The sequence below is a fragment of the Panthera leo genome, chromosome A3 (genome assembly GCF_018350215.1).
Source record: "Panthera leo isolate Ple1 chromosome A3, P.leo_Ple1_pat1.1, whole genome shotgun sequence".
In the NCBI taxonomy this organism is placed as follows: domain Eukaryota; kingdom Metazoa; phylum Chordata; class Mammalia; order Carnivora; family Felidae; genus Panthera; species Panthera leo.
In genome coordinates, this window is record NC_056681.1 from 105,014,497 (window position 1) to 105,038,771 (window position 24,275).

The following is a 24,275-nucleotide window of genomic DNA, read 5'->3' on the forward strand; positions in this document are numbered from 1 at the left end:
CCAGATCCAGATTATTTTTTCCAGCAAAGGACCTAGTCACACAGAATACACTAACTCTAGCCAATCTAAATACAGGGTCCCCTAAAAAACTTAATAAAGCAATGCTGTGATGTTAACTACTAAGATCAAGTTATTTCTGAAAAGATTTAGAGCACGAGGAATTCCAGTATCTGTCATACATTTTCTGCTTTAGAAAATCTGTGTCCGTTTCTGAAAAGGGAAATATGCACAAACGTCCTGGGAGCTGGGTGTGTGTCTGTGTGTGTGATACGAGGACCAAATCACAGCTTAAGTCTCCAAATCTGTCTTAGCCTAAAAAAGACAGATTCAGTACCCACACTGGGGGTTAAAGAAGAGGGGCCAATTTTTGAAATAAAGACTTAACACCCTGTAATTCCTTATATAAACAGTTGTTAAGGCAATCATGACTGGTAGAGAGGTGAATTAAAGAAGCAAAGTTTGTGAACAAAAGTTGAAGAAATTTCTTTAACACGAAGGGGACAAAAACCCTGCATCCCCTCACATGCACCACCCCTGCACACAGCCACACACACTTGTTCCCTCTGAGTGAAACACACCCCACAGTCTCTCCAAGGTTGACTAAATGCCAAGTTTACCTGACCTTGAGGGTCAGTAATTGTACATCTTCTGAGTTCAAACATTTTGTTAGACATCCGAGATGTTTATGCTTGAATTTTACCGCTTCCAGCATATCATAAAAGATACCACCATTCATCTACAGCCCCCAAAACGACAAACCAGGGACAAAATGTTTTCACTTTTGCTTACCGTCAATGCATAGAGCAGATGCAAGTAAGTAATAAAAAACAGAAACTTTTTCATCCCAGAGATCCTCAATAGAAAATACAGTCTACAAAACCAAGAGTCACCTGCCTGGGAACCAGATCTTGTGTTTCAGTTCTGGAATTCTAATGACTGACTCCATAATGTTCTAGAAATCTGGTGAAGACCAGAATTTCCTAAAATACTGTTTGCTGGATACTGTTCTGTGGGATGCTAACAGATACTCAAATAAATTGGGAAAGTCTGGATTAAAATAAAGCTAAAATGGTTACTTTACTTGAAAACACTCACAGGGCTTTAATATGGTAGTAACACTATAAATTTCCAAGATAAAATTCCATTATGAGACCTAGAATAAACTAATTTGAGCAAGATCATGAAAGAGTTTGGAAATGCTTCAAAGAAGGCTGTTTTGTATTTTTTCTGTCACAACATTATGGAATACCTCATATCAACTTCTAAGAAGTTCTTACCTGATATGTGTTGCAGGCAGAGATTCATACTGGCGCGACAAAAAGAGCTCTCTATGTTTCAACTGATGTTTCTGTTTATCAGTCAAGTCCGCCTCAATTGTTGTTTCAGATTCTTCCTCAATTTCTTCTACACAAATAAAATTCAAAGAATGCATTATTTTTTTTAAATTATTATTTTTTTTAATGTTTATTTATTTTTGGGACAGAGAGAGACAGAGCATGAACAGGGGAGGGGCAGAGAGAGAGGGAGACACAGAATCGGAAACAGGCTCCAGGCTCTGAGCCGTCAGCCCAGAGCCCGACGCGGGGCTCGAACTCACGGACCGCGAGATCGTGACCTGAGCTGAAGTAGGATGCTTAACCGACTGAGCCACCCAGGCGCCCCCAAAGAATGCATTATTACAAAGCACATTATCTATCTGGAAATTAAGACAGACCAACCTTTCATTCAATATTTTCTTCAAACCAACTGATTTTATTATTTTTTATTTTAAATTTACATATTTAATTTGGTATTTGAGTTACAACCATAAAATAACATTAACCAGGCCACAAACAAAGACAAAGAATTCCAATTTTAAAATGGCAGATGGGGGCACCTGGGTGACTCAATCAGTTAAGTGTCTGACTTTGGTTCAGGTCATGATCTTGCAATCCCTGAGCTTGAGCCCCGTGTCGGGCTCTGTGCTGACAGCTCAGAGCCTGGAGCCTGCTTTGGATTCTGTGTGTGTGTGTGTCTCTCTCTCTCTCTGCCCCTCCCCCAATCATGCTCGCAGGCTCACGCGCTCTCTTTCTCTCTCTCTCAAAAATAAACATTAAAATATTAAAATAAAATACAATTAAGATGTACCAATATTTCAATGACAGTAAAAATGGAAGCAATAACGACAAAAACTTTTGACTAAAAAAAGTTTTAGAAGATGGAAAGCAGATAAAAACAAAAGAAAACAAAACAGAAAGTATACGCTTAGCCAAGAGAAGGAAGTGACAATCTATATATGTATAGACAGATGCAAGGAAGAGGCAAGCACAAAGCTTGAGGTGCCTTAACCCTCAAGATACCAAAAAGTACAGTGAGAAAGGAGGAGGCGAGAGACAAAGCCAGGAGGAAAGGTTGAAAGTCCATCTACAACACTGTAACTAAATCCCAGAATACTCTATTTTAAAAAGAGAACAATCAGAAAACAAGAAATAAGATAATACTTTTTAATTTGATAACACAAACAAAAAAGCTAATAGAAGGATTATAAGGTACTAATTAGGAAATCTCCCAGAAATTTCAACACTAAGACATAGAGATAAATACGTGACAACCAACAGATTTTAAAAAATTAAAAGATACCTTATAAAGTCCAACATCCCAGGAATAAAAGTTCCAGACAGAAACAATAGAGAAAACACATTTCATTATCTCTTTTGGTGGGGAGAGGGAGTGGAGGAAGACTTATCAAAGAAATGATTCAAGAACATTTCCCCTTACTGAGGAAGAGGACCATCCAAACTGAATTTCTGGCACACTTAATTTATTTAAGTGTTAACATGAGATCACGAACGCTTACAGAAAAGAAACATAGGTCACATGCAAAGAAACTAGAATCAGTGTGGAATTATCCATGAATAGTAATACTATTCCATCCTAAGATGCTAAAGCAATGCTATCCAAGAGGGAAAATGACAGTCAACCTAGAACCATACTTGATTTTTTTGTTTTGTTTTTAATTTGAGAAAGAGAAAGTGCACACATGAGCAGGGGATAGGAGCAGCGGGGCAGAGGGAGAGAGGATCCCAAGCAGGTTCCAAACTCAGCACAGAGACCAACATGGGGCTCAGCTCTGGGATCATGACGTGAACTGAAATCAAGAGTCGGACCCTCAACCGACTAAGCTACCTAGACGCTGTGCTTGTAAACTGTAAATTATTTATCAGTCTGGAAACAGAGTAAGAACAATCTTTCTTTCATTCAACCACGATTTATTAAGTGCCCAAACAGGCACTAGTTGAAGTGTTGGAAACAAGCCGTGAGCAGAAGTTATTGAGAAGCAGCGTTGGAAGCAAGGGACAGGAGATAGCAAAGTTTTATATAAGTTTAAAAAAAACTGTATTTAGGGGCACCTGGGTGACTCAGTCAAGCATCCAACTTTGACTCAGGTCATAATTTCATGGCTCGTGAATTCGAGCCCCAAGTCAGGCTCTGTGCTGACGGCTCAGAGCCTGGAGCCTGCTTCAGATTCTGTGTCTCCCTGTCTCTCTGCTCCTTCTCCACTTGCTCTTGGTGTCTCTGTCTCTCAAAAATAAACATTTAAAAACTAATATTAGCGGCATCTGGGTGGCTCAGTTGGTTAAGCTTCCGACTTCGGCTCAGGTCACGATCTCACGGTTAGTAAGTCTGAGCCCCAAGTCGGGCCTTGCACTGACAGCTCAGAGCCTTGAGCCTATTTCAGATTCTGTGTCTCCCTCTCTGTCTGCCCCCTCCCCCGCTCACACTTGGTCTCTCTCTGTCTCTCAAAAATAAATAAATGTCAAAAAAAATTTTTTTAATTACACTAGTAATAAAAATTTAAAAGCTGAATTTACTAATCTTATTAAAGGGGTGTCTGGGTGACTCAGTCGGTTAGGCGTCTGACTTCAGCTTGGGTCATAATCTCACAGTTTCTAAGTTCGAGCCCCATGTCGGGGTCTGCACTGACAGCTCAGAGACTAGGGCCTGCTTTGGATTCTGTCTCTCTCTCTCTCTCTCTCTCTCTCTCTCTCTCTGCCCCTCCTCTGCTGCCCCTCTTCCGTTCACACTCACTCTCTCTAAAATAAACATTAAAAACGAAATCTTTTTAAAGAAAAAAAATGACCAGTGTCATTTACAGATATAATTCAAAATAATTTTAGATACAAAAATTTCTTAATATAAAAGCTCTCAGGGCTCACAGATCCTCTGCAGTCTTACTTGGACCAGACTGTGTGGGAACATCAGGGGCACTGAGGACTCAGCCAATGATACTACTGGAAGGGGGTGGCGGTGGGGGTGGGGGTTGCTCTTCATGCAGGAAGAGTTTAAGTTTAGGACTCAGAGACTTTAATTTTGGGACACTGATGGGCAACACACACACAGAGACACAGAGAAATATATACACGTGTGTTATATTTCTCCCTATTCTTCTAAGTTCCTATTTGGGGACCCGGAACCACAAAAGGGATTTTACCACATATAATTCTCTAGTTATAGCAGAGCTTTTGAACTGCATAAGGATAATGAATGGGCTAAGCATCAGATCTTTTCTACAGTGCTTTCAAATTTTTAAAACTCTTTAATTGAAAATGAACCTGAAAAACTGACTTAGAGAAAGATTCACCTAGCTCCAAAAAAAGACTAAAATGATTTAAAATTCTTTGAATATTCTTTTTAATGAACTACTCAAACAGAAACACAGCCCTAAAAAGCCATTTACTTGCATAGGCATTTCACCAGTGGAATCAATGAAGTTACTGCTGCATTAGCAATATCAGCACCAGCAAATATCACGTATCAAATTATACCCTTTACTTAATTAGGATTTGATAAATTGTTGTTCCGTAAAACACAAGCTAACTGAATTCTAATGTGTACCCTGTACAGCTAAAACCACAACAAACTTTACCAATAAGAGCAGCAAATCTTATTCCCTTATACAACCTCTTACTGCAGGGTGAAAAGGCCTAGAATCTCTTACGTGCAACCACAACAAAAACCGAAATCACAACTGTACCTAAAAGTCACCTTTCAAAATGTACTAGTTAAATTTCATTTACATATTTTTATAAATTTACATTGGCTTCTGAATAGGAATGATTCTCAAGCCATTAAATCCTAAAAACATTAAATGGTCACAATGGCAAAACCGGCATTTAGGCAATGAAAAATTTAAAAAGACCTAATTATCATCAGAAATGGAGTACATGGTAATATATTCCTAATTTTTCTTAAACCGTTTTACCAAGCTGATGAAACATCAAATTTGCTACCTTCTAACAGTTATTGAAATATAAGTCCCATACTCTATACCATGGTAAGAGAGACTGATACCAAATTAGTTACTATACTTTCTTTACAGCTGGAAAACTTTCCATACAGTTTATTAGTAATAAGGCACTGACTGGAAGCATAGAGGGGAGAAAGAGTAGAGAAGGAAACTGAACAATGGGGATTGTATAAAACTTTAAGGAGCAATATAAATATCAGTATCTTCTGGGACACCTGGGTGGTACAGTCGGTTAAGCGTCCAGCTCTTGATTTGGGCTCAGGTCATGATCTCATGGTTTTTGAGTCCTGTGTCAGGCTCCATGCTGACAGCACGGAGCCTGCGTGGGATTCTCTCTCTCTCTCTCTCTCTCTCTCTCTCTCTCTCTGACCCTCTCCCCCTCTCGCGCCCGCTTGCTCTCTTCTCTCTCAAAATAAATAAACTTAAAAAAATACTAATATCTTCTGTTTTAGTAGTATGGGCCACATAATACACAACCCACCAACGCTCTTACAAATTTCAAAGTTTTAGACTGCAGAATGAGAAAGAAGCCATGGCCAAAAATCTCAGCAAGGCTAATTACACATGCAGGCTGAGAGGGGATGGGACAAAGTGAGTACAAACAGTGTCCAAGAAGTGGGGATCAGAGAGCAAATCAAACTAGCCAAATAGTCCAGAATATCAGAACGTCCAGCTATGGGATTTGGGAGATCAGTCTTTTCAGCAGTAGGTTACAATCAGGAACTTGGGCAAAGCTCTAAAGAATGGGCATGTGACATACACAAGACCAGAGCCAGCCACTGATGAATTAAGGTATCTGAACAAGGGACAGAAGGGAAGGAAGGAGCAGTCATTACTGATTCTAGGTACTTCTGGACTTGAAACTGGGTGTTCTTCAGAATAGATTGGCATTCTAATAATTCCTACCAGTTAGTTGGGAGGTGTGAAGGGGGAAGTAGACAGGAGGAGAGCCCTCCACAGACTTTTCCCAAGCTTCCTTAGGTCTCTATTTTAATGGAATATCAGCCCACAATGATAAGATGTTACTGGTACAGACCATACAGAAAAGCAGGTGGTTAAAAGTTTTTGTCTGTAGATGCATTTAACAAGTATCCAAATGTTTGAAGGCATATTATTGGGACTGAAAATAGCTCAGTATTGATGTAACTCAAGTTTGCCTAGGGAGAAAAAAAGTTTTGAAAAAAGGAATAAGCAAGTTGAATAAAATTAGAAGGATTTTGTGACAATTGAGATTTCAGGAAACTATCTGAAGGAAGAAAAACAGTTTGACAGTTTAGAGACAAATAATCAGTAAAGAAAAATCAGTTATATTTCCATCATTAGCAATGAAAAATCCAAAACTGAAATTAAGAAAACAATTTTGGGGCGCCTGGGTGGCTCAGTCAGTTAAGCATCCGACTTCGGCTCAGGTCACGATCTTGTGGTCCGTGAGTTCGAGCCCCACGTCAGGCTCTGTGCTGACAGCTCAGAGCCTGGAGCCTGTTTCAGATTCTGTGTCTCCCTCTCTCTGACCCTCCCCCGTTCATGCTGTCTCTCCCTGTCTCAAAAATAAATAAACGTTAAAAAAAATTTTTTTTTAAAAAGAAAACAATTTCATTTACAATGGCACAATAGGAAAAAAATACTTAGAAAAATATTTAACAAAGGACACAACTTGCATACTAAAAACTACAAAACACTGTTGAAATAAATCAATCAATAAATGGAAAGACTACGTTCACAGACTGAATGACTTCCTATGGTTAAATGGCAATTCTCCCTAAACTGATCTACAGATTCAATGCAACCTCTACCAATATTTCAGCGGTCTTTTCACAAAAATTGACCAACAAACCCTAAAATTCATTCGGACATATAAGTGACCCATAATAGCCAAAATAATTTTAAAAAAGAATTTAAAAGGACTCTCACACACTTCCATATTTCAAAGCTACAGCAAGACCGTGTGGTATTAGCATAAGGACAGGCATATACATCAGAGGAAGAGAGTCTAGAAATAAGCTCATACATTTATGGTTAACTGATTTTGGACAAAAGTATCAAGACAATTCATTCACGGGACGCCTGGGTGGCTCAGTCAGTGTCTGATTTCAGCTTAAGTTCCTGAGATCGAGCCCCACAACAGCTCTGCTCTGACAGTGTGGAGTGGAGCCTGCTTGGGATTCTCTCTCTCTCTCTCTCTCTCTCTCTCTCCCTCTTTCTCTCTCTGTCCCCCTCCCCCTCATCTCTCTCAAAATAAATAAACATTTTTTTTTAAAAGACAATTTGTTGTGGGAAAATATCTTTATTCTACAAATGACACAATTTTTTTCCTACAAATATCGAACTGGTTATGAAGAATGAAGAAAGAATGAAGTTTCACTCTCACACCATATACAAAAATGAATGCAAAATGAATCAACCTCCTAAATTTAAGAGCTAAAATTATAATACTTTTAGATAAAATACAGGTATAGACCTTCATGACTTTAGACTAGGGAATGGTTTCTTTACTATGGCACCCTAAAGCATAAGCAACCAAAAAATATTTATGAATGGAATATTAAAATTTTTGTACTTAAAAGGACACTATCAAGAAACTAGAGATGGGGCACCTGGCTGGCTCAATCAGTAGAGCATGTGACTCAATCTTGGGGTTGTAAGTTCAAGCCCCATGTTGGGCACAAAGCTTACTTACAAAAAAGAAAATAAAGTAGAAACAATCCACACCACAGAATGGGAGAAAATATTTGCATACATGTTTCTGGTAAGAATTTAGTATCCAGAATATATAAAGAATTCTTACAACACTTAAAAAAAAAAAAAAACAAAACAACCCATTAAATAGTGGGCAGAGGATTTCAACAGACATTTCTCCAAGAGATACACAAATGGCCCATAAGTAAATGAAAAGATGTTCAACATCATTAGTCACTAGGGAAATGCAAATCAAAATATACTGAGATATTTCAAACCAACTAGGATGACTACAATCAAAAAGATATAACAAGCATTGGCAAGAATGTGGAAAATTGGAATCTTTGTACATTATTGGTGAGAATGTAAAATGGTGCAGCTGCATTGTTAAACAGTTTGGCAGTTCTTCAGACTGCTAAACATAGTTACCATAAACCAAGTATTATTCAGCCATAAAAAGGAATGAAGTGCTGATGATTTATTCTACAACATAGATGAACTTTGAGACATTATACTAAATGAAACATTATGAAAGTGAAAGACACAAAGGGCCATATACTATATGATTCCATTTATATGAAAAGTCCAGAATGAGCAAATCCAGAGACAGGAGGTAAATGAGTAGCTGCTAGGGACTGGGTGGAGGGGAAATGGGGGAGTGACTGATAACAGGGATGGGTTTCTTTTCGGAGTGATAAAAATGTCCTGGAATTAAATAATGGTTATGGTTGCACAAATTTGTGACTATACTAAAAGTTACCAAATTATATACATTTTTTATTTAAAAAAATTTTTTTTTTAACGTTTATTTATTTTTGAGACAGAGAGAGACAGAGCATGAACAGGGGAGGGTCAGAGAGAGGGAGACACAGAATCTGAAACAGGCTCCAGGCTCTGAGCTGTCAGCACAGAGCCCGACATGGAGCTCGAACTCACGGACCGCGAGATCATGACCTGAGCCGAAGTCAGCCGCTTAACCGACTGAGCCACCCAGGCGCCCCATTTTTTAAAAGACGAATTATAGGGGACATGAACTTATCCAAAAGCAAAAGAGCTAAACTTGAGAAAAAAGTCAAATAAAATGCAAAAGGTCAGCGGAGCCACCATCTTCCAGGAATGCATCAGAAGGACCAGCACAAAGGGAAAGAGGCAGCACCTGCTGTATGTTCCCTAGGCCTTTAGAAAACATGGAGCTGTTCCTGTGGCCACATCCATGCTCATCTACAAGAAAGGTGATGTTGCAGACATCAAGGGAAGGGGCACTGTTCAAAAAGCAGTGCCCCACAACTATTACCGTGGCAAAACTGGAAGAGTCTACAGTGTTGCCAGCATGCTGTTGGCACTGTTGTAAATCGGCAAGTTTGGGGCAAGATTCTTGCCACGTGAATTAATGCACGTATTGAGCATAGTAATAAGCACTCTAAGAGTAGAGACAGCTTCCTGAACCGCGTGAAGGAAAATGATCAGAAAAAGGAGGACGCCAAAGACAAAGGTACTCGGGTTCAACTGAAGCCCCAACCTGCCCCACCCGGAGAAGTGCACTTTGTCAGAACCTGTGGAAAGAGCCTGAGCTGCTGGAACCCATTACCTATGAATTCATGGCATGATAGTTATTTAAAAAAAAAAGGGAGAGAAAGAGAGAGAGAGAGACCTCTGGACTGTAAAAACATACACAAACACACAATGCAAAAAAGGCCAAAAGAATAAATTTCAGTACAGTCATGTAATGAAATTCTATTCAGTAGCTAAAAATGCATGAATGATTCCAAGTACGAACATGCATGGATCTCAAAAACTTGATGTTGAGCAAAAAAGCAATCCGTAGAAGGATACATATGTACAATAACATTTATTTTTTTAATGTAAAAACAGTGCTCTATAAAAATACACACACGTATAGCAAAAATATAAAAACATGAATGGAAAAAACACACCAAGTTAAGACATCAATTCACCTATGGAGAAACTAGGAATGGAATGGGGTTGGGAAGGCATACACATGACACTATAAGAATCTGAAGCAAATCTGTGAAAATATTAAGAGAAGACAAACCTGGCTGGTAGATTCATATTAACACTACATTATTGCCTCTTTTCTGCTTCCTAAAAATACTTTGAAATAAAAAGTAATAGGACCCAACAGAAGGGTAACAGTCCTTTTCCCTGTACCAAAACTCTAATCCAGGTTAAGCTCTATTTTTTTTCCTTCATGGCAATAACATCTATAGTTGATAATCATGTCTTTCTTTTTTTAATGTTTATTTATTTTTGAGAGAGAGAGAGAGAGAGAGAGCAAGTAGGAGAGGGGCAGAGAGAGAGAGAGGGAGATACAGAATCTGAAGCACACTCCAGGCTCTGAGCTGTCAGCACAGAGCCCAACTCAGGGTTCGAACTCATGAACCATGAGATCGTGACCTGAGCCAAAGTCCAACGGTTAACCAACGGAGCCACCCAGGTGCCCTGATAATAATTTCTTTAACCTATATCTTTGTTTTCTTCATCTCTTTCTATCACCTTGCAAAAATGTAAATTTCAACTGGCATTAACCAATTTCTGAAATATATGCAAATAAATATACATATTTATAAATATTAAATATACAAATAAATTTTGGTTTTGAAAATTAAAAAAGGAAGAGAGCAAAATAGAAAAGTAGGGCGGCTTGGGAGATCAAAATCAGGCAGGAACTAAGAGTCCAATGCTTTTGTAAACAAATGCTCAGTCAGTTAAGCATCCAGCTTCAGCTCAGGTCATGATCTTGCAGTTCTGGAGTTAGAGCCCTGCGTTGGACTCTGTGCTGACAGCTCTGAGCCTGGAGCCTGCTTTGGATTCTGTGTCTCCCCCTCTCTCTGCTCCCCCCCTGTTCGTGCTGTTTGTCTCTCTCTCTCTCTCAAAAATAAATAAACATTAAAAAAATTTTTTATTTTAATGCATGAGGGGCCCCTGGGTAAGCTCAGTTGGTCAGGTGTCTGACTCTGGATTTTGGCTCAGGTCATGCTCTCAGTTTGTCAGGCTCTGTGCTGACAGTGTGGAGCCTGCTTGAGATCCTCTCTCTCTCTCTCTTTCTCTCTCTCTCTCTCTCTCTCTGCCCCTCTCCTGCTTGCTCTTTCTCTCTCAAAAGAAACTTAAAAAAAAAAAAAAAAGAAAGAAAGAAAGAAAGAAACACATGATATAAACAAGAGAGAATACTGGAGTAGATGAAAAGTTACCAGAAGTAAGAAGATCAAATGTAAACTTGAAAGAAGTCTCTGAGATATGGTACCTGATCTATTCAGACTTTCGCCAATCTCCATGCAGCAGAATCCCCTGCTCTTTGCCACAAAGCAGAACCCACATGAGCTTACGTACTTGTGACAGAATGTCTTGCACTACAGTCCATCTGATTTAGAGTCCCTTGAGAACAAAGCTGGGCCATTTATCTTTGTATTCATGCTCTTTTACTCATGGGGATTCAAGAAATGTTTATAAGAGACTGGGTAAGAATTATCAGGTAACACAAGTGAGTGGCTGCAAGGACAGACAGATGCACAAAGTTAAGACATAAACACTACACAGAGTAACTACCAAAAAGTTACTGTTCAAGGGGCTCCACTTTTCACAATTCTTTCAAGATCTAACAAGGTGGATGGGAGATCAGGCTTCAGAGTCACACTTGAATCCAAAGTCTAGTATCAAATGCTCCCAGATATGTGACCTCGGGCAAGTTATTTAGTTTTTGTAATCCTCAGTTTCTTTATCTGTAAAATGTGTACATAATTCTTCCTCCCTCATAAGGTTACTGTAAGGATTGAGATAATGCACATAAATTGCTTAGCACAATGTCTAACACAGAATTAGATTTTAAAAACTGCTATTACTGGGGCGCCTGGGTGGCTCAGTCGGTTGAGCGTCCGACTTCGGCTCAGGTCATGATCTCACAGCTTGTGGGTTCGAGCCCCGCGTCGGGCTCTGTGCTGACTGCTCAGAGCCTGGAGCCTGTTTCAGATTCTGTGTCTCCCTCTCTCTCTGACCCTCCCCCGTTCATGCTCTGTCTCTCTCTGTCTCAAAAATAAATAAACGTTAAAAAAAAAATTTAAAAAAAAAAAACTGCTATTACTATATATTTTTTGTTATTACTATTTTTTGTTTGTTTTTTATTTTTTGGTTTTTTGGAGAGAGAGAGGCAGAGGGAGAGGGAGGAGAGAATCTTAAGCAGGCTCCATACCCAGCATGAAGCCTGACACAGGGCTTGATCTAATGACTGTGAGATCACGACCTGAGCCAAAATCAAGAGCTGGAGGCTTGATCACTGAGCCACCCAGGCACTCTGCTATTACTATTTCTGTTTTTTGGGTTTTTTTGGTTTTTTTAATGTTTACTTGGTTTTGAAAGGTAGAGAAAGAGAGAGAGAGAGAGCAGGGTAGGGGCAGATAGAGAGGGAGACACAGAATCCCAAGCCGGCTCCAGGCTCTGAGCTGTCAGCACAGAGCCTGATGCAGGGCTCAAACTCACCAACTATGAGATCATGACCTGAGCTGAAGTTGGATGCTTAACCAACTGAGCCACTCAGGCACCTCTGCTATTACTATTTCTTAAATGAAATTTAATATGATCTTCGACATCTGGAAAACAATTCCTATATTCTAAAATAAGGTTCTTGGGGCACATGGGTAGCTCAGTTGGTTGGGCATCCGACTTTGGCTCAGGTCATAATCATGGTTCATGGGCATGGGGCCTGCTCTGGATCCAATGTCCCCATCTCTCCCTGCCCCTTCCCCACTTGTTCTCTCTCTCTCAAAATAAAAAAATAAGCTTTAAAAAATAAATTACCAAAAAAATGGCTCTTCATTATGAAGGCAAGTCATATTAAAATAAAAACAAATTAAAAATCTGTTTTCACTTTTTTTGAAAAAGATTTTATTTGTAGGTAATCTCTACTGTTTTTAAGCTTTTTAGTCTCAGAACTACTTATATCTTAAACCCTAAGACCTCAAAGAGCGTTTGTTTAATGTGTTATATCTACCAATACTGTATTAGAAATTAAAATGAGGAAATTTTTTTTTTCCTGAGAGAGACAGAGACAGGGAGAATGCCTGCGCAAGAGGAGGGGAGGTGCAGAAAGAGTGGGGGCAGAGGATCCAAAGCGGGCTCTGCGCTGACTGCAGCAAGCCTGATGTGGGGCTCAAACTCACAAACCATGAGATCATGACTGAGCCGAAGTCAGACGCTTAATCAATTGCGCTACCCAGGCACCCTTAAAATGAAGAAATTTTAAAACACAAGAAATTACAAGCACACAGTCCACATTATCATGAGAGTGATGATGCCATTGCATGTCATATAGTCTCTGGAAAATCTCAGCTACGTACTCACGAGAGAATTAGTGGAACAATTAAATGACAACTTAGAGTTATTATGAAAATTGTTCTGTCCTCCAGACCACCCTGAAAGACATTCAGGAATGACTGATCTCTGCAAAAGAATTACTAACTGAAGTCTAACCTGAAAAGAAAAATAAAAACTGCCTGAAGCAAGACTTTTTTACTTTATTGAATTTAAGAAACCTGCTACAAATTTTATCTTCACATTGTATGATATAATGACTCATAAGTTGTTCTACAGCAAGTTAGGATCCCATCAGAAATTTAAGCTATTTCTGCTTTACATTTATTTATTCAAAGAACACTGCATCTGGCAAAGGCTGCCCAATCTTATAATATATTCAAAGTCCATCTGGAATTTTATACAGCCTTAACATGCCACCATGCATTTTCCCACTTGCTATCAATTTTTAAATTTAAGTAACAAAACAAAAGGATTAGAAGTAACTAAATTTTCCAGCATCACCAGACCACCATCCTCCCCAAATCATTACGGACACAGAAGCCATTATCTTCCTACGACGCAACTCACCTTTCTCCTCTGCTTTGATTAAAAGAACAAAAACGAAACACAAAACCCCCAGTCACTTTCAATCACCAATGGAATCACAACTAAACTTTCATGGCTAAGAAATTTCCCAATGATCAGTCCTGTCATATGTTGGACCTATTCCCCTCCCAACCCTACCCTTTTCCTGGGAAAGAAAAGAAAGGAGAGAAAGGAAAGGAAAGGAAAGGAAAGGAAAGGAAAGGAAAGGAAAGGAAAGGAAAGGAAAGGAAAGGAGAGAGAGAGAGAAAGAAAGAAAGAGAAAATTTATTCATGTGCCTACCAATGTGTTCTGAGGATATCTGTGAGGAAGACATAAAAGTCCTGCCCTGATATGGGGCACCTCCGGGCCTCAGCTGGTTGAGTGTCCAACTCTTAATTTTGGCTCGGGTCATGATCTCATGGCTCCAGAGTTCAAGCCCCATGTAGGGCTCTGAGCTGACAGTGAGAAGCCTGCTTGGGATTCTCTATCTCCTTCTCTCTCTGACCCTCCCCCACTCGTGCTCTCTCTTCTCTCTCTCTCTCAAAATAAATAAATATACTTATAAAAAAAAAAGTCCTTCCCTGATAGATTATAGTTGACCCAGGATCACAGATAAAAATTTATTATCTCAAGTGTGGTATTATAAACTTCTGTAGGGTGCTCCAGAAGCATGACAGAGGAAACTAATGTAGCCTGAGGGGCCAGCAGAGCCTTCTGTGAAGAAGCATAGGTTAAGTGAGACCTGAAGGAAAGGGGGGGTTGGGGTGGGTGGGTCCGCATCATTTTTAAACTAGAGAACGCAAGACTGCACAAGGCTGGCCCAGGCCTTATCTGTACTTGAACTTGGCTAGACCATGAGAATTTCCTTCTTCAACTACCTTCACATCTTGTTGACTATATCAGTGGAGAGCCACATTTAGGGTGACTGGAACTGTCCTCGTTTTAAAACTGAAAGTTCTCTGTTCAGAGAACCCGTCAGGATGGTTGGTCACCCTAGCTCTCATTTTACTCAACCTGAGTATGACCCTTTGGTCTAATGAAAGAAAACTTACGGTCTCATAATGGTGAAAATTTAAAAGACTAAAACTACCAGATCTCATTAAGAACATAAACCACCTGGAATTCCCATACATTAACAAACAAAGTAAAAACTGGCTGGACCACTGTGGGAAATTTTTTGGCAATATCTACCGAAGTAAATTTACACCCACCCCATAAATCAACAATTCCACTTCTAGGTATTTACCCAAGAGTAATGAGAGTTTAAATACACCAGAGGACTTGTACAAGATGTTCCTAGCAGCTTTGTCATAGGAGCCCAAAACTGGAAACCACTCAGATGTCCATCAACAGAAGAAGGAATACTACTGGGCCAGAGAAAGGAACAAGTGATAACAAGCAAGAGCACCAATGGATCCCATAAGCAGGGAGCTAAGGGAAAAAGTGAGGTAAAAAAGGGCAAATACTGTAGGTACTCCATCTAGATGAAATTAAAAACTTGGCAAAACTAACAGATGGTGGGTAGACATCTGAACAGTGATTACCTGCGGGAGGCAGAGGGCAGTAAGGACCAGGAATGGGCATAAGGAATCCAATAGGGTATTAGAAAGATTCTCTATCTTGAGCTGAGTAGTAGTAATATGGAGGTTTTGTGGGTTTTTTTTTTTTTAATGTGTATTTATTTTTGAGAGAGAGAAAGAGAGACAGAGCGCACGCACAAACCGGGGAGGGGCAGAGAGAGAGGGAGACAGAGGATCTGAAGTGGGCTCCATGCTGACAGCAGAGAGCCTGGTGTAGGGCTCCAACTTCCAAATGGTGAGACTGTGACCCGAGCCGAAGTCAGACACTTAACCAACTGAGCCACCCAGCCACACCCAGAGCTGAGTACATTTTATGTGTACATAAAAATGTACACATGTTTAGAAAATTTACTGACCTGCACACTTCACCCATTCCATTGTATTTTATATCTTGACTTAAAACAATTTTTTTTAAAGAACTAGGACTTATGCTTCTGGACAAATGAATTAACAGGGACCAGATCTACCCTCCTGTCGGAAACAACCAAAACAATTCAAAATTAATAAACAATTTAAACAGCAGACAGCAGACAAAATACAGGAAACACCAGTTTTCTTAACACTGGACCACTGGGCATCAGGTGATGAAGAAGAGTAATTCTTGAGAGACAGGAAGCAAACAAGAGATGAGCCCCCTAACATTACTTAACTGCCTTGAGAGAATTTCCTGGCAACAATAGAAGGAGAAGAAACTGAGGCAAAGCCTGGCAGAGTCCCAGAGTTAGGGAGACAAAGCTGAGCAACCAGGGAGATCAAAGCAACTAGAGAGCAAAAGACAGTACCAAAGAACAAAGAAAACTTAGACACTGGAGGGGGTGATCCTCGATCTCAATACCAATCAAAGCACATGAAGAAACTACCAGAAGCCAAGGAAAGAATCATTAGAAAAGAATCAGAAGGAACAGTGCCCAGTGATCACACAGGGCCATGAACAGATTTGTTCCCAAACAGCTACACTGGAAAAACTCATAATTCACAGCGTATTGGGTAGAGTACACAGAAAAGTCTTGCCTAAGTAATGGGGAACAATTAAGCCCTAGATTGAGCTCTGACTGCTCCATGTTCATTTAGCAAAGATATGAAAGTCATAAACACAATAACCAAAAGGATCAAACTGTTACCAAGTAACCTGAGTGCATCCCAGAACAAAACTCAGTTAAGATTTACAGGAATAGGAAAATATCCAGGACGAAGAAAAGTAAAATTGACCAGGTCTACCACACACCTAATAGAAGGCCTAAATTCAAGACTGCCCATACCAACTGTAGGCAGAGTGAAGGCACCAAAACTCTTACACTACCTATGTGAATATAAAATGGTACAATCATGTTGGCAAACAGTTCACGGTTTCTTAAAAAGCTAAAAATACCCCTATCGCATGGATAAAGCCATTCTACTCCAAGAGAATGTATGTCTGTACAAAAACTTGTAAACAAATAACCACAGCAACTGTATGTGTAGTAGCCAAAAGCTGGAAACAAGTAAAATGTCCAGTAACAGATGAGTGAATAAATAAATGGTGGTACATCCACACAATGGACTGCTACTCAACAATAAAAAGGAACAAATCATCAGTGCTGACAGACATACTGTGTTCATGGATTAGAAGACCTAACATTGTTAAGATGTCAATTCCCCTCAAATTGATTAATGGATTTAACGCAATCCCAATCAAAATCCCAGCAGGCTTTTTCTACAAGTTGACAAGCTGATACTAAAATTCAGATGGAAATGCAAATGATCCAGAATATAGCCAGCCAAAAGAACTCTGAAAATGAGAAATCAAAGTTGGAGGGCTAATGTTACTTGATTTCAAGTATTAAAAAGCTACAATAATCAAAAGCAGGTTATTGGCAAGAAGAGCAACAAATGGATCAGCGGAACAGAACGGAAAAGCCAGAAACAGAGCCACACATATGCGACCAACTGATTTGACAAAGCCACAAAAGCAGTGCAAACGGAGAAAGTGCAAACCTTTCCCACACACGGTGCTGGAGCAACCGGATATGCACACGCCCCTCGCCCCACAAAGAAAGGAACTTGGGTATGGATGACTCGCACTACATATAAAAATTAACTGAAAGTGGGTCGTAACTTAAATGTTAAATCTAAAACTATGAAACTTCTACAGTACAGGAGAAGACTAAATGACAGCAAAGCATGAAAGTAAAATTGATTCATACTTTCTGGAAGGCTCTTTGGGAACATGTATTACTAAAAACCTTAGAAACTGTATACACATGCTCTCTGAATCATACAAAAAGAAAAAAAAAGACAATCCCCCCAAAAAGGTACATTTATTTACTAGGACAGTCACTGAAGCGTTTTTTTTCGATTCCTTTTTCTCTGTAAACTACTAAACAATCAAAAATAATTCTACAATGGTACACTCTATTTACAGTTGTGAATTATGTGACATATGAATTACCAATATAAGAAAGATGAGCCATCCCATACTATAAAATATAACCTTTTTCAAAGCTTTAAGCCATATGGAAACCAAGGACCAGAAGATTTATAGTCTACCATGGACAAAATGGAAACAAGAATCAATCACAGAGTAGAGGATTACAATAACATTTCTTACAGACATTTTCTGCAGTTTATTTCCCTCTGGGAGCCTTTCACTAATGAGCTTCATAATTTCTCAAAATTTCTTATAATCCTGTCATCCTTTCCTATCCTATTTATAGTCATTTATATGAAAAGATATACAGTCATAAGCAAGTTTTTTTAAGTCTTTTCAAATAAGGGAAAATAAAGAAAACATTTCCCCAACTATACAGAGTACTGAGTAATCTGAAAACAAAGCTGAAGTAATCTGAAAAACAAACCTCAACAAAGGAAATGGACTTGCTACTTAAACTAGAAAAACACAACAAAGGAGTCAACCATATTACACCTGAAAGGCAAAATAAATTATATAAAAACCGGAAATAACATCTTTTATTTTTGCTATCTCTAGAGATGTCTTTCCAGTATCCTAACCTTTAATAATTTTTCGACCAGGTTGAAATTAATTCCTGCCAGGAAGCATAGTTTCACCCACATGCATTTCCAATACTCTTAAATGTAAAAGCAAGTTCGGCCAACCAGCTATTTTTACAGCCTTGCCACAAAGACTCACAAGTCCCCACAGAATGAAAATATTCATGCAGCTTTAAAGACTAATGTCAAGAGTGGGAAAAAACACAAGACAAAGCAAGAGATCGTGGAAAAAAAAATTGTGCTAAAAAGAATGAATTTATAAAAAATCTTTATTTATGCAACGAAGCTACATAGAACCAAGATATTGTATCAGATGGTGTCCAAAGCTATACTTTATTCCAAGATCTATAAATACTGGCCAACAGAAAGGTTTAATTTGGCTGTGAAGAAATGTAATTTTTCCACTAAACTATGGGCAGTGGGGAGAGGAGATCAGGCTCATAAAGTGGTATGATTGGAAAAGTAACCCTTTAATCGAGGTAAGAACTCTAAACTATTCTTATTTAACCGAAGATGCAGTTTACCCTCTATCTTTCACTCAAGGGAATTAAAAAAAAAAAAAAAAGTCAGGAGTTGATCTGATACGCAGTATCAAACACAGTACATGGAAAACACAAAATAAATAAGCTTTCAACATCATATAGCAACCTAGCCCTTAGCAGTTCAAGGTCTTCCACCAGTGAAATATAATACATCCTTTGCAAGTTTAAAACATTAATGCAAATTCCAATGTGGGTTGAAAACAATTGCTGATTAGAGTAAACATGTAATGGTATTTCATCATTCTATTTCTATATCAGAATGAGAGCTCATCACATAACATTTCTATTCTACCAAGAATGATTTTATTCCCCATTCTTTTTTACTAGTTTAAGGACAAAAGTAGGGCAGAAGAAAGTCTTTTCCCTAAAAACAACTTGAAAATACGCATTCTTGGAATTTAAGTACTTCTGCCTTTCCCTCCTCCAAAAAAGACTCAAACTACAAAAACAAGTTTACATCTAAGAAATGTTAAAATTTAATAAATACTAACAGGGGCACCTGGCTGACTCAGTCAGCAAAGCATATGGCTCTTAATCTTGGGGTTGTGAGTTCGAGCCCCACGCTGGGTGTAGAGATTATTTAAATAAGTAAACTTTTAAAAAATACTGATAATGTTATGCCAAGGGAATTTATGAAGGGCCTTTTAAAGGGTGCAGCATTGGGGCGCCTGGGTGGCTCAGTCGGTTGAGCGTCCGACTTCGGCTCAGGTCACGATCTCGCGGTTCGTGAGTTCAAGCCCCACGTCGGGCTCTGGGCTGACAGCTCAGAGCCTGGAGCCTGCTTTGAATTCTGTGTCTCCCTCTCTCTCTGACTCCCCCCCCCATTCATGCTCTCTCTCTGTCTCAAAAATAAAATAAAACATTAAAAAAAATTTTTAAAGGGTGCAGCACAGGACCTGGGAAAATTATTCTGAGCATCAGTTTAGAAGGTGTGTAGAGGGGTAGCTCTCTGAGGGAAAGAGGGCACCCGGAGGGCTTCTGAATGACCACAACTTCTCCGTAACTGTAAGCATCTTCATTAGGAAATATGTAAGACATTGTTGCTGTATACTAACCTCTGCCAATAAGTGCTGTACGTATTAAGTAAAATATCTCTTCCAGCTAACTCATAGCTCCTTACCCTGCCCTTGCCCGCTTGTGGATGGTGATGGTGGTGGGGGTGGATGGTGGTGATGGAGCCGCTGATGGCGGGGAACAGCAACATGCTCCAGGAAAGATACACGGTGAGGACTCAGTGTCCCATGCAAGGGAGAAGCCCTAGGAAATGGCAACAACCAGTCTTGTGGGGTTGTGCTTCCCAAACGTGCAAGGGGCACACTGCTGCTCTTCACTGTACACCCACCCACACTCTTCTATTCGTCTTATACTTTTTATGACATAATGGGACCTGTGCACTATAGCCCTGAAAGGGGAAACGTTAAGTATGAAAAGAGAAAATGTTTTAAGCCCACCAGCTCTCTATAATGCCTTAAAGTGTTGTTTATTAAACACATAGAATAAAGCCAAGAGCCCTTCTTATATCTTGGATGAAAAAAACAAGGTAACAGAGGAAAAGAATAGAGACTATCTGGACTCTAGGTCTGGAATCTGTGTTGTGCCACGATGCCTACTTGGCTCATAAGGGAAGGAATATGGCCCCTGAAAGCCTTACGATAAATGGGTGAAGGCAGAAGCTGCCATCAAAGATGCCTCTCACCTCAGCTCGGCAACAGAACTGGCCAGATCCAAGAGGATTTTCCTAAGTATTCTCTCCGCCTCTCTGCAAGAAGACTTTCCCATCTATACCGTCCCATTCTTAACCAAAATTGTCATGATACAATTCTCTTTACTCTTTTGTAAAATGTATAGGTGACCAGGGTACTCAAACTTGTGAATGACCATTTCCTAAAAGCATGTGGTATCACTTTAGAAACCCCCCAACAGGGGTCAGGTGTCCTTCCTAGGTATTTCACCTCTGCCACAGCACTTACTACACCGTGTTAAAACACCACGTGCCTGTGACCCCAGGACAAAAGGCTTTCAGATTTCAGAGCACAGAGTAGTGTCTGGTCACTGTTAACATACCTAGCACCAAGAATAGACACTTGATTATTTACTGAAGGAGTAAGAACAAGATATTGGAAGGAGCATGGCCCACTAAGAAGGAATGGATTTGGGATTTCCAATTCTAGTTCTAGAATGTCACTCACTTGCTTGATGTATAATCCTGAATAAGGTATACCAAACACAGCAATAATAATCCTTATCTACCACCATCACGATCATCTATCAAAATGCCACCGCAGTAAATATTTGGATTTTCTCAACTTCATTCCTTCCCTTTGGAGAGATCTGAAAGCTTAAAACGAATTCCTAGTTTCCCACACACAAAAAGTTGTGCAAGGAACTGGCATAAAAGGTATTGAGAGGCTATGAGCCCAATGAGGCTGGGGTCACCTTCCTGAGACCCTTAGCAGTTAGCCAGGAAAGCTGAAAAAGTGAAGCTTTGATGCAGCAACGTCCATTCTCAGGTGTCATGAAAGGAGTGAGCGTCAACAGCTTCTGGATATGACCTCTACAATCTTGGACTGAGGCTTCAGGTGACCACTGCCAACTTCCACTTTCCTGGCTCTGCAGGACAACTGAAAAAGCATGCTGCCAGCTTAGCTGCAGGGAAAGCTTCAGAGGGAGCAGCTTCCCACATGGGTCAGTTCTCTGAACTGTTACGGGAGTCCTCCTGGGGCCGAGCCTAGGATACGACCTTCAGTCTTTCCATTATTTCATAAGCACCTAATTCCCAGTAATAGATCATATGTAGGCTGGTTTCTGTTTCTCTCAAATGATTCCGACTGATATAAAAAGCACTGTTTTCTGCATACCTCATGATTTGCTAGGTACTTTATTCATTGTATTCCACATAACTCTCAAGACAAGGAGGGTAGGTAACAAGGTAGAAAGTATTAGTAAGCCCCTTGTAAAGAGGAAGACACTAAGGCTCAAAATGATTGATTAATCTGCCCAAGGCACATGACAAAATCAACATTAATATCCATGTCTGGCTCCAAAACTTGTTTTTCTACACAGCCAAACTGGACAAACATAAAATGGGGTATAGCCATATTTACCTTCTCCAAAGTAAATTTTAAAAAAGAGATAAATAAAACAGAAAAGCAGCAATCAGAGGACAGAATATTGGTCTGTCTAGGTAACCTTGGGTCAAGGACTTAGCCACAAAGTACAGTTTGAACAGATTACGTATAATAAGGTCCTTCCAGGTCTAAAATTCTATAGTTTGAAATGCAAAATGAAAACATACTTTGAGCAATTCTAAATACAGGCTACGTGCGCGCACACACACACACACACACACACACACACAGGTAAAAGCACTAATAGAAACACAGGTGGCAATAGGAAGCTACAGAATTCAGCGTGTTATTACTGTACCTCAATGCTCAATGAAACAATTTAAAAAGTAATCTGTGGAAAATTTTAGATTAGCTACTGACTACAAAAATTATTTTCATTCAATTAGTCATATGAAAATACAAAACAGGAGTCTACAAATTAAGTTGAAGCTAAAACAAACCTTTAAAGAAGCTTAACAAAATCTAACTATTGGAATGCCTCACTTAATAATCAATAAACAATGTGACATCAATTTTAAAGTATTAATAAAGTACTAGCTTTGTTTAGGCTAAGAGCTTTGTTTAGGGGCAGCTGGGTGGCTCAGTCAGTTGAGCATCCAACTCCTGATTTTGGCTCAGATCATAATCTCACGGTTGGCAAGTTCAAGCCCCGAGTCAGGCCCCACGATGGGTGAGGAGCCTGTCTGGGACTCTCTCTCTCTCTCTCTCTGCCCCTTCCCTGCTTGTAATTGAATGCGCACTCCCTCTCTCTCAAAATAAATAAATAAACTTTTTTTTTTTTTAAAAGGGAAGTTTAAAAAGATAATAGCAGCCATTAACATTCAAAGTAACGGATCAATAAGAAAATGTGTATCATAAAACATAATTAACTTGCCAAATAATAAGCCTCGGTAATATTTACAGTTGATAATAATCTGGTTAATGAGACACAAACTTGCCATAACTGCTAATTATAAAATGTCATTCCCCAAAATAAAAACATTTTAAACAGCAAGAGAAAAATGTCCTTATAAATGAACATTTATTACTTTTAATGCTGTAACAAAAAATAGATTTTTGTGCCAACTCCAATCAACTGGTAGTAGCTGCTTGGAAAGGACTAAGAAGGGTCTCCAGGGGCAGAGTTAGGGCTCGGTGTCTCAGATTTGCCATATTTGGCCCTGGATTCAGAAAAGGAGAATGTCAGGCTAACATCAACGTATCTACACACATAACAGACTAGACTAAGAAGCAACAGACCTATGCGCTATACTCTCATAATGTCAAACTTCCTAAGAAAATACAACAGACATCTAGAATTCGAATATGTTTAGCCTTATCCCTGCTAATAAAATTTGTGGTCAAAGTACAAAAACTGGAATGAAGAAAAAGTTCTTCAAATGCCAGGGTAATTTCTTTTCTTTTTTAATGTTTATTTTTGAGAGAGAGAGAGAGAGAGAGAGAAAAACGAACATGGGGGAGGGGCAGAGAAAGAGGGAGACACAGAATCCGAAGCAGGCTCCAGGTTCAGAGCTTGTCAGCCCAGAGCCTAATGTGGGGCTAGAACCCATGAACCATGAGATCGTGACCTGAGCCAAAGTCAAACGCTTACCCGACTGAGCCCCCAGGTACCCCATCTTTTTTTTTCTTTTCCTTAATTTTATCTATTTACTTTGAGAGAGGGTGTGATAGGTGTCGGAGAGGGACAGAGAGGGAAACAGAGGGAATCCCAAGCAGGCTCTGCACTGCCAGCACAGAACCCACTAACCTGAGATCGTGACCTGAACCGAAGTAGGACACTCAACCGACTGAGCCACCCAGGCACCCAGCCAGGGTAACTTTCTATCGTAGTTTCCCTTCTCTCTTTGGTATTCCTCTTCCGAGCACAGCTGGCTCTTGAACATCATGGGCTTGATGTGCAGGGGTCCACTTATAAGTGGATTTGTTTCAATAAAAACAGAATATAAATGTATTTTCTGTTCCTTATGATACACTTAATAACATTTTTTTTCTCTAGCTTACTTTATTGTAAGGAGACAACATACAATATGTATAGCATACAAAATGTTAATTGACTGTTTTTTTTTTTTTTTTTTTTTTTTTTTTTTTTTTTCAACGTTTATTTATTTTTGGGACAGAGAGAGACAGAGCATGAACGGGGGAGGGGCAGAGAGAGAGGGAGACACAGAATCTGAAACAGGCTCC

At 39.5% G+C, this 24,275-nt stretch overlaps 1 protein-coding gene across 11 annotated transcripts in view; it reads right to left on the minus strand.

The window, feature by feature from the left end:
* MTA3 (metastasis associated 1 family member 3) overlaps positions 1-24,275 on the minus strand; it is a 222,919-nt gene that overhangs the window by 117,709 nt on the left and 80,935 nt on the right. For all 11 annotated transcript variants that reach the window (XR_006200862.1, XM_042933139.1, XM_042933135.1 and 8 more), the window contains exon 4: positions 1,278-1,404. Coding sequence is in view for 10 of the 11 variants with exons in the window: in XM_042933139.1 (XP_042789073.1) it covers positions 1,278-1,404 (127 nt within the window). In the remaining variant the exon portion in view is untranslated. The remainder of the gene's footprint in view (positions 1-1,277; positions 1,405-24,275) is intronic.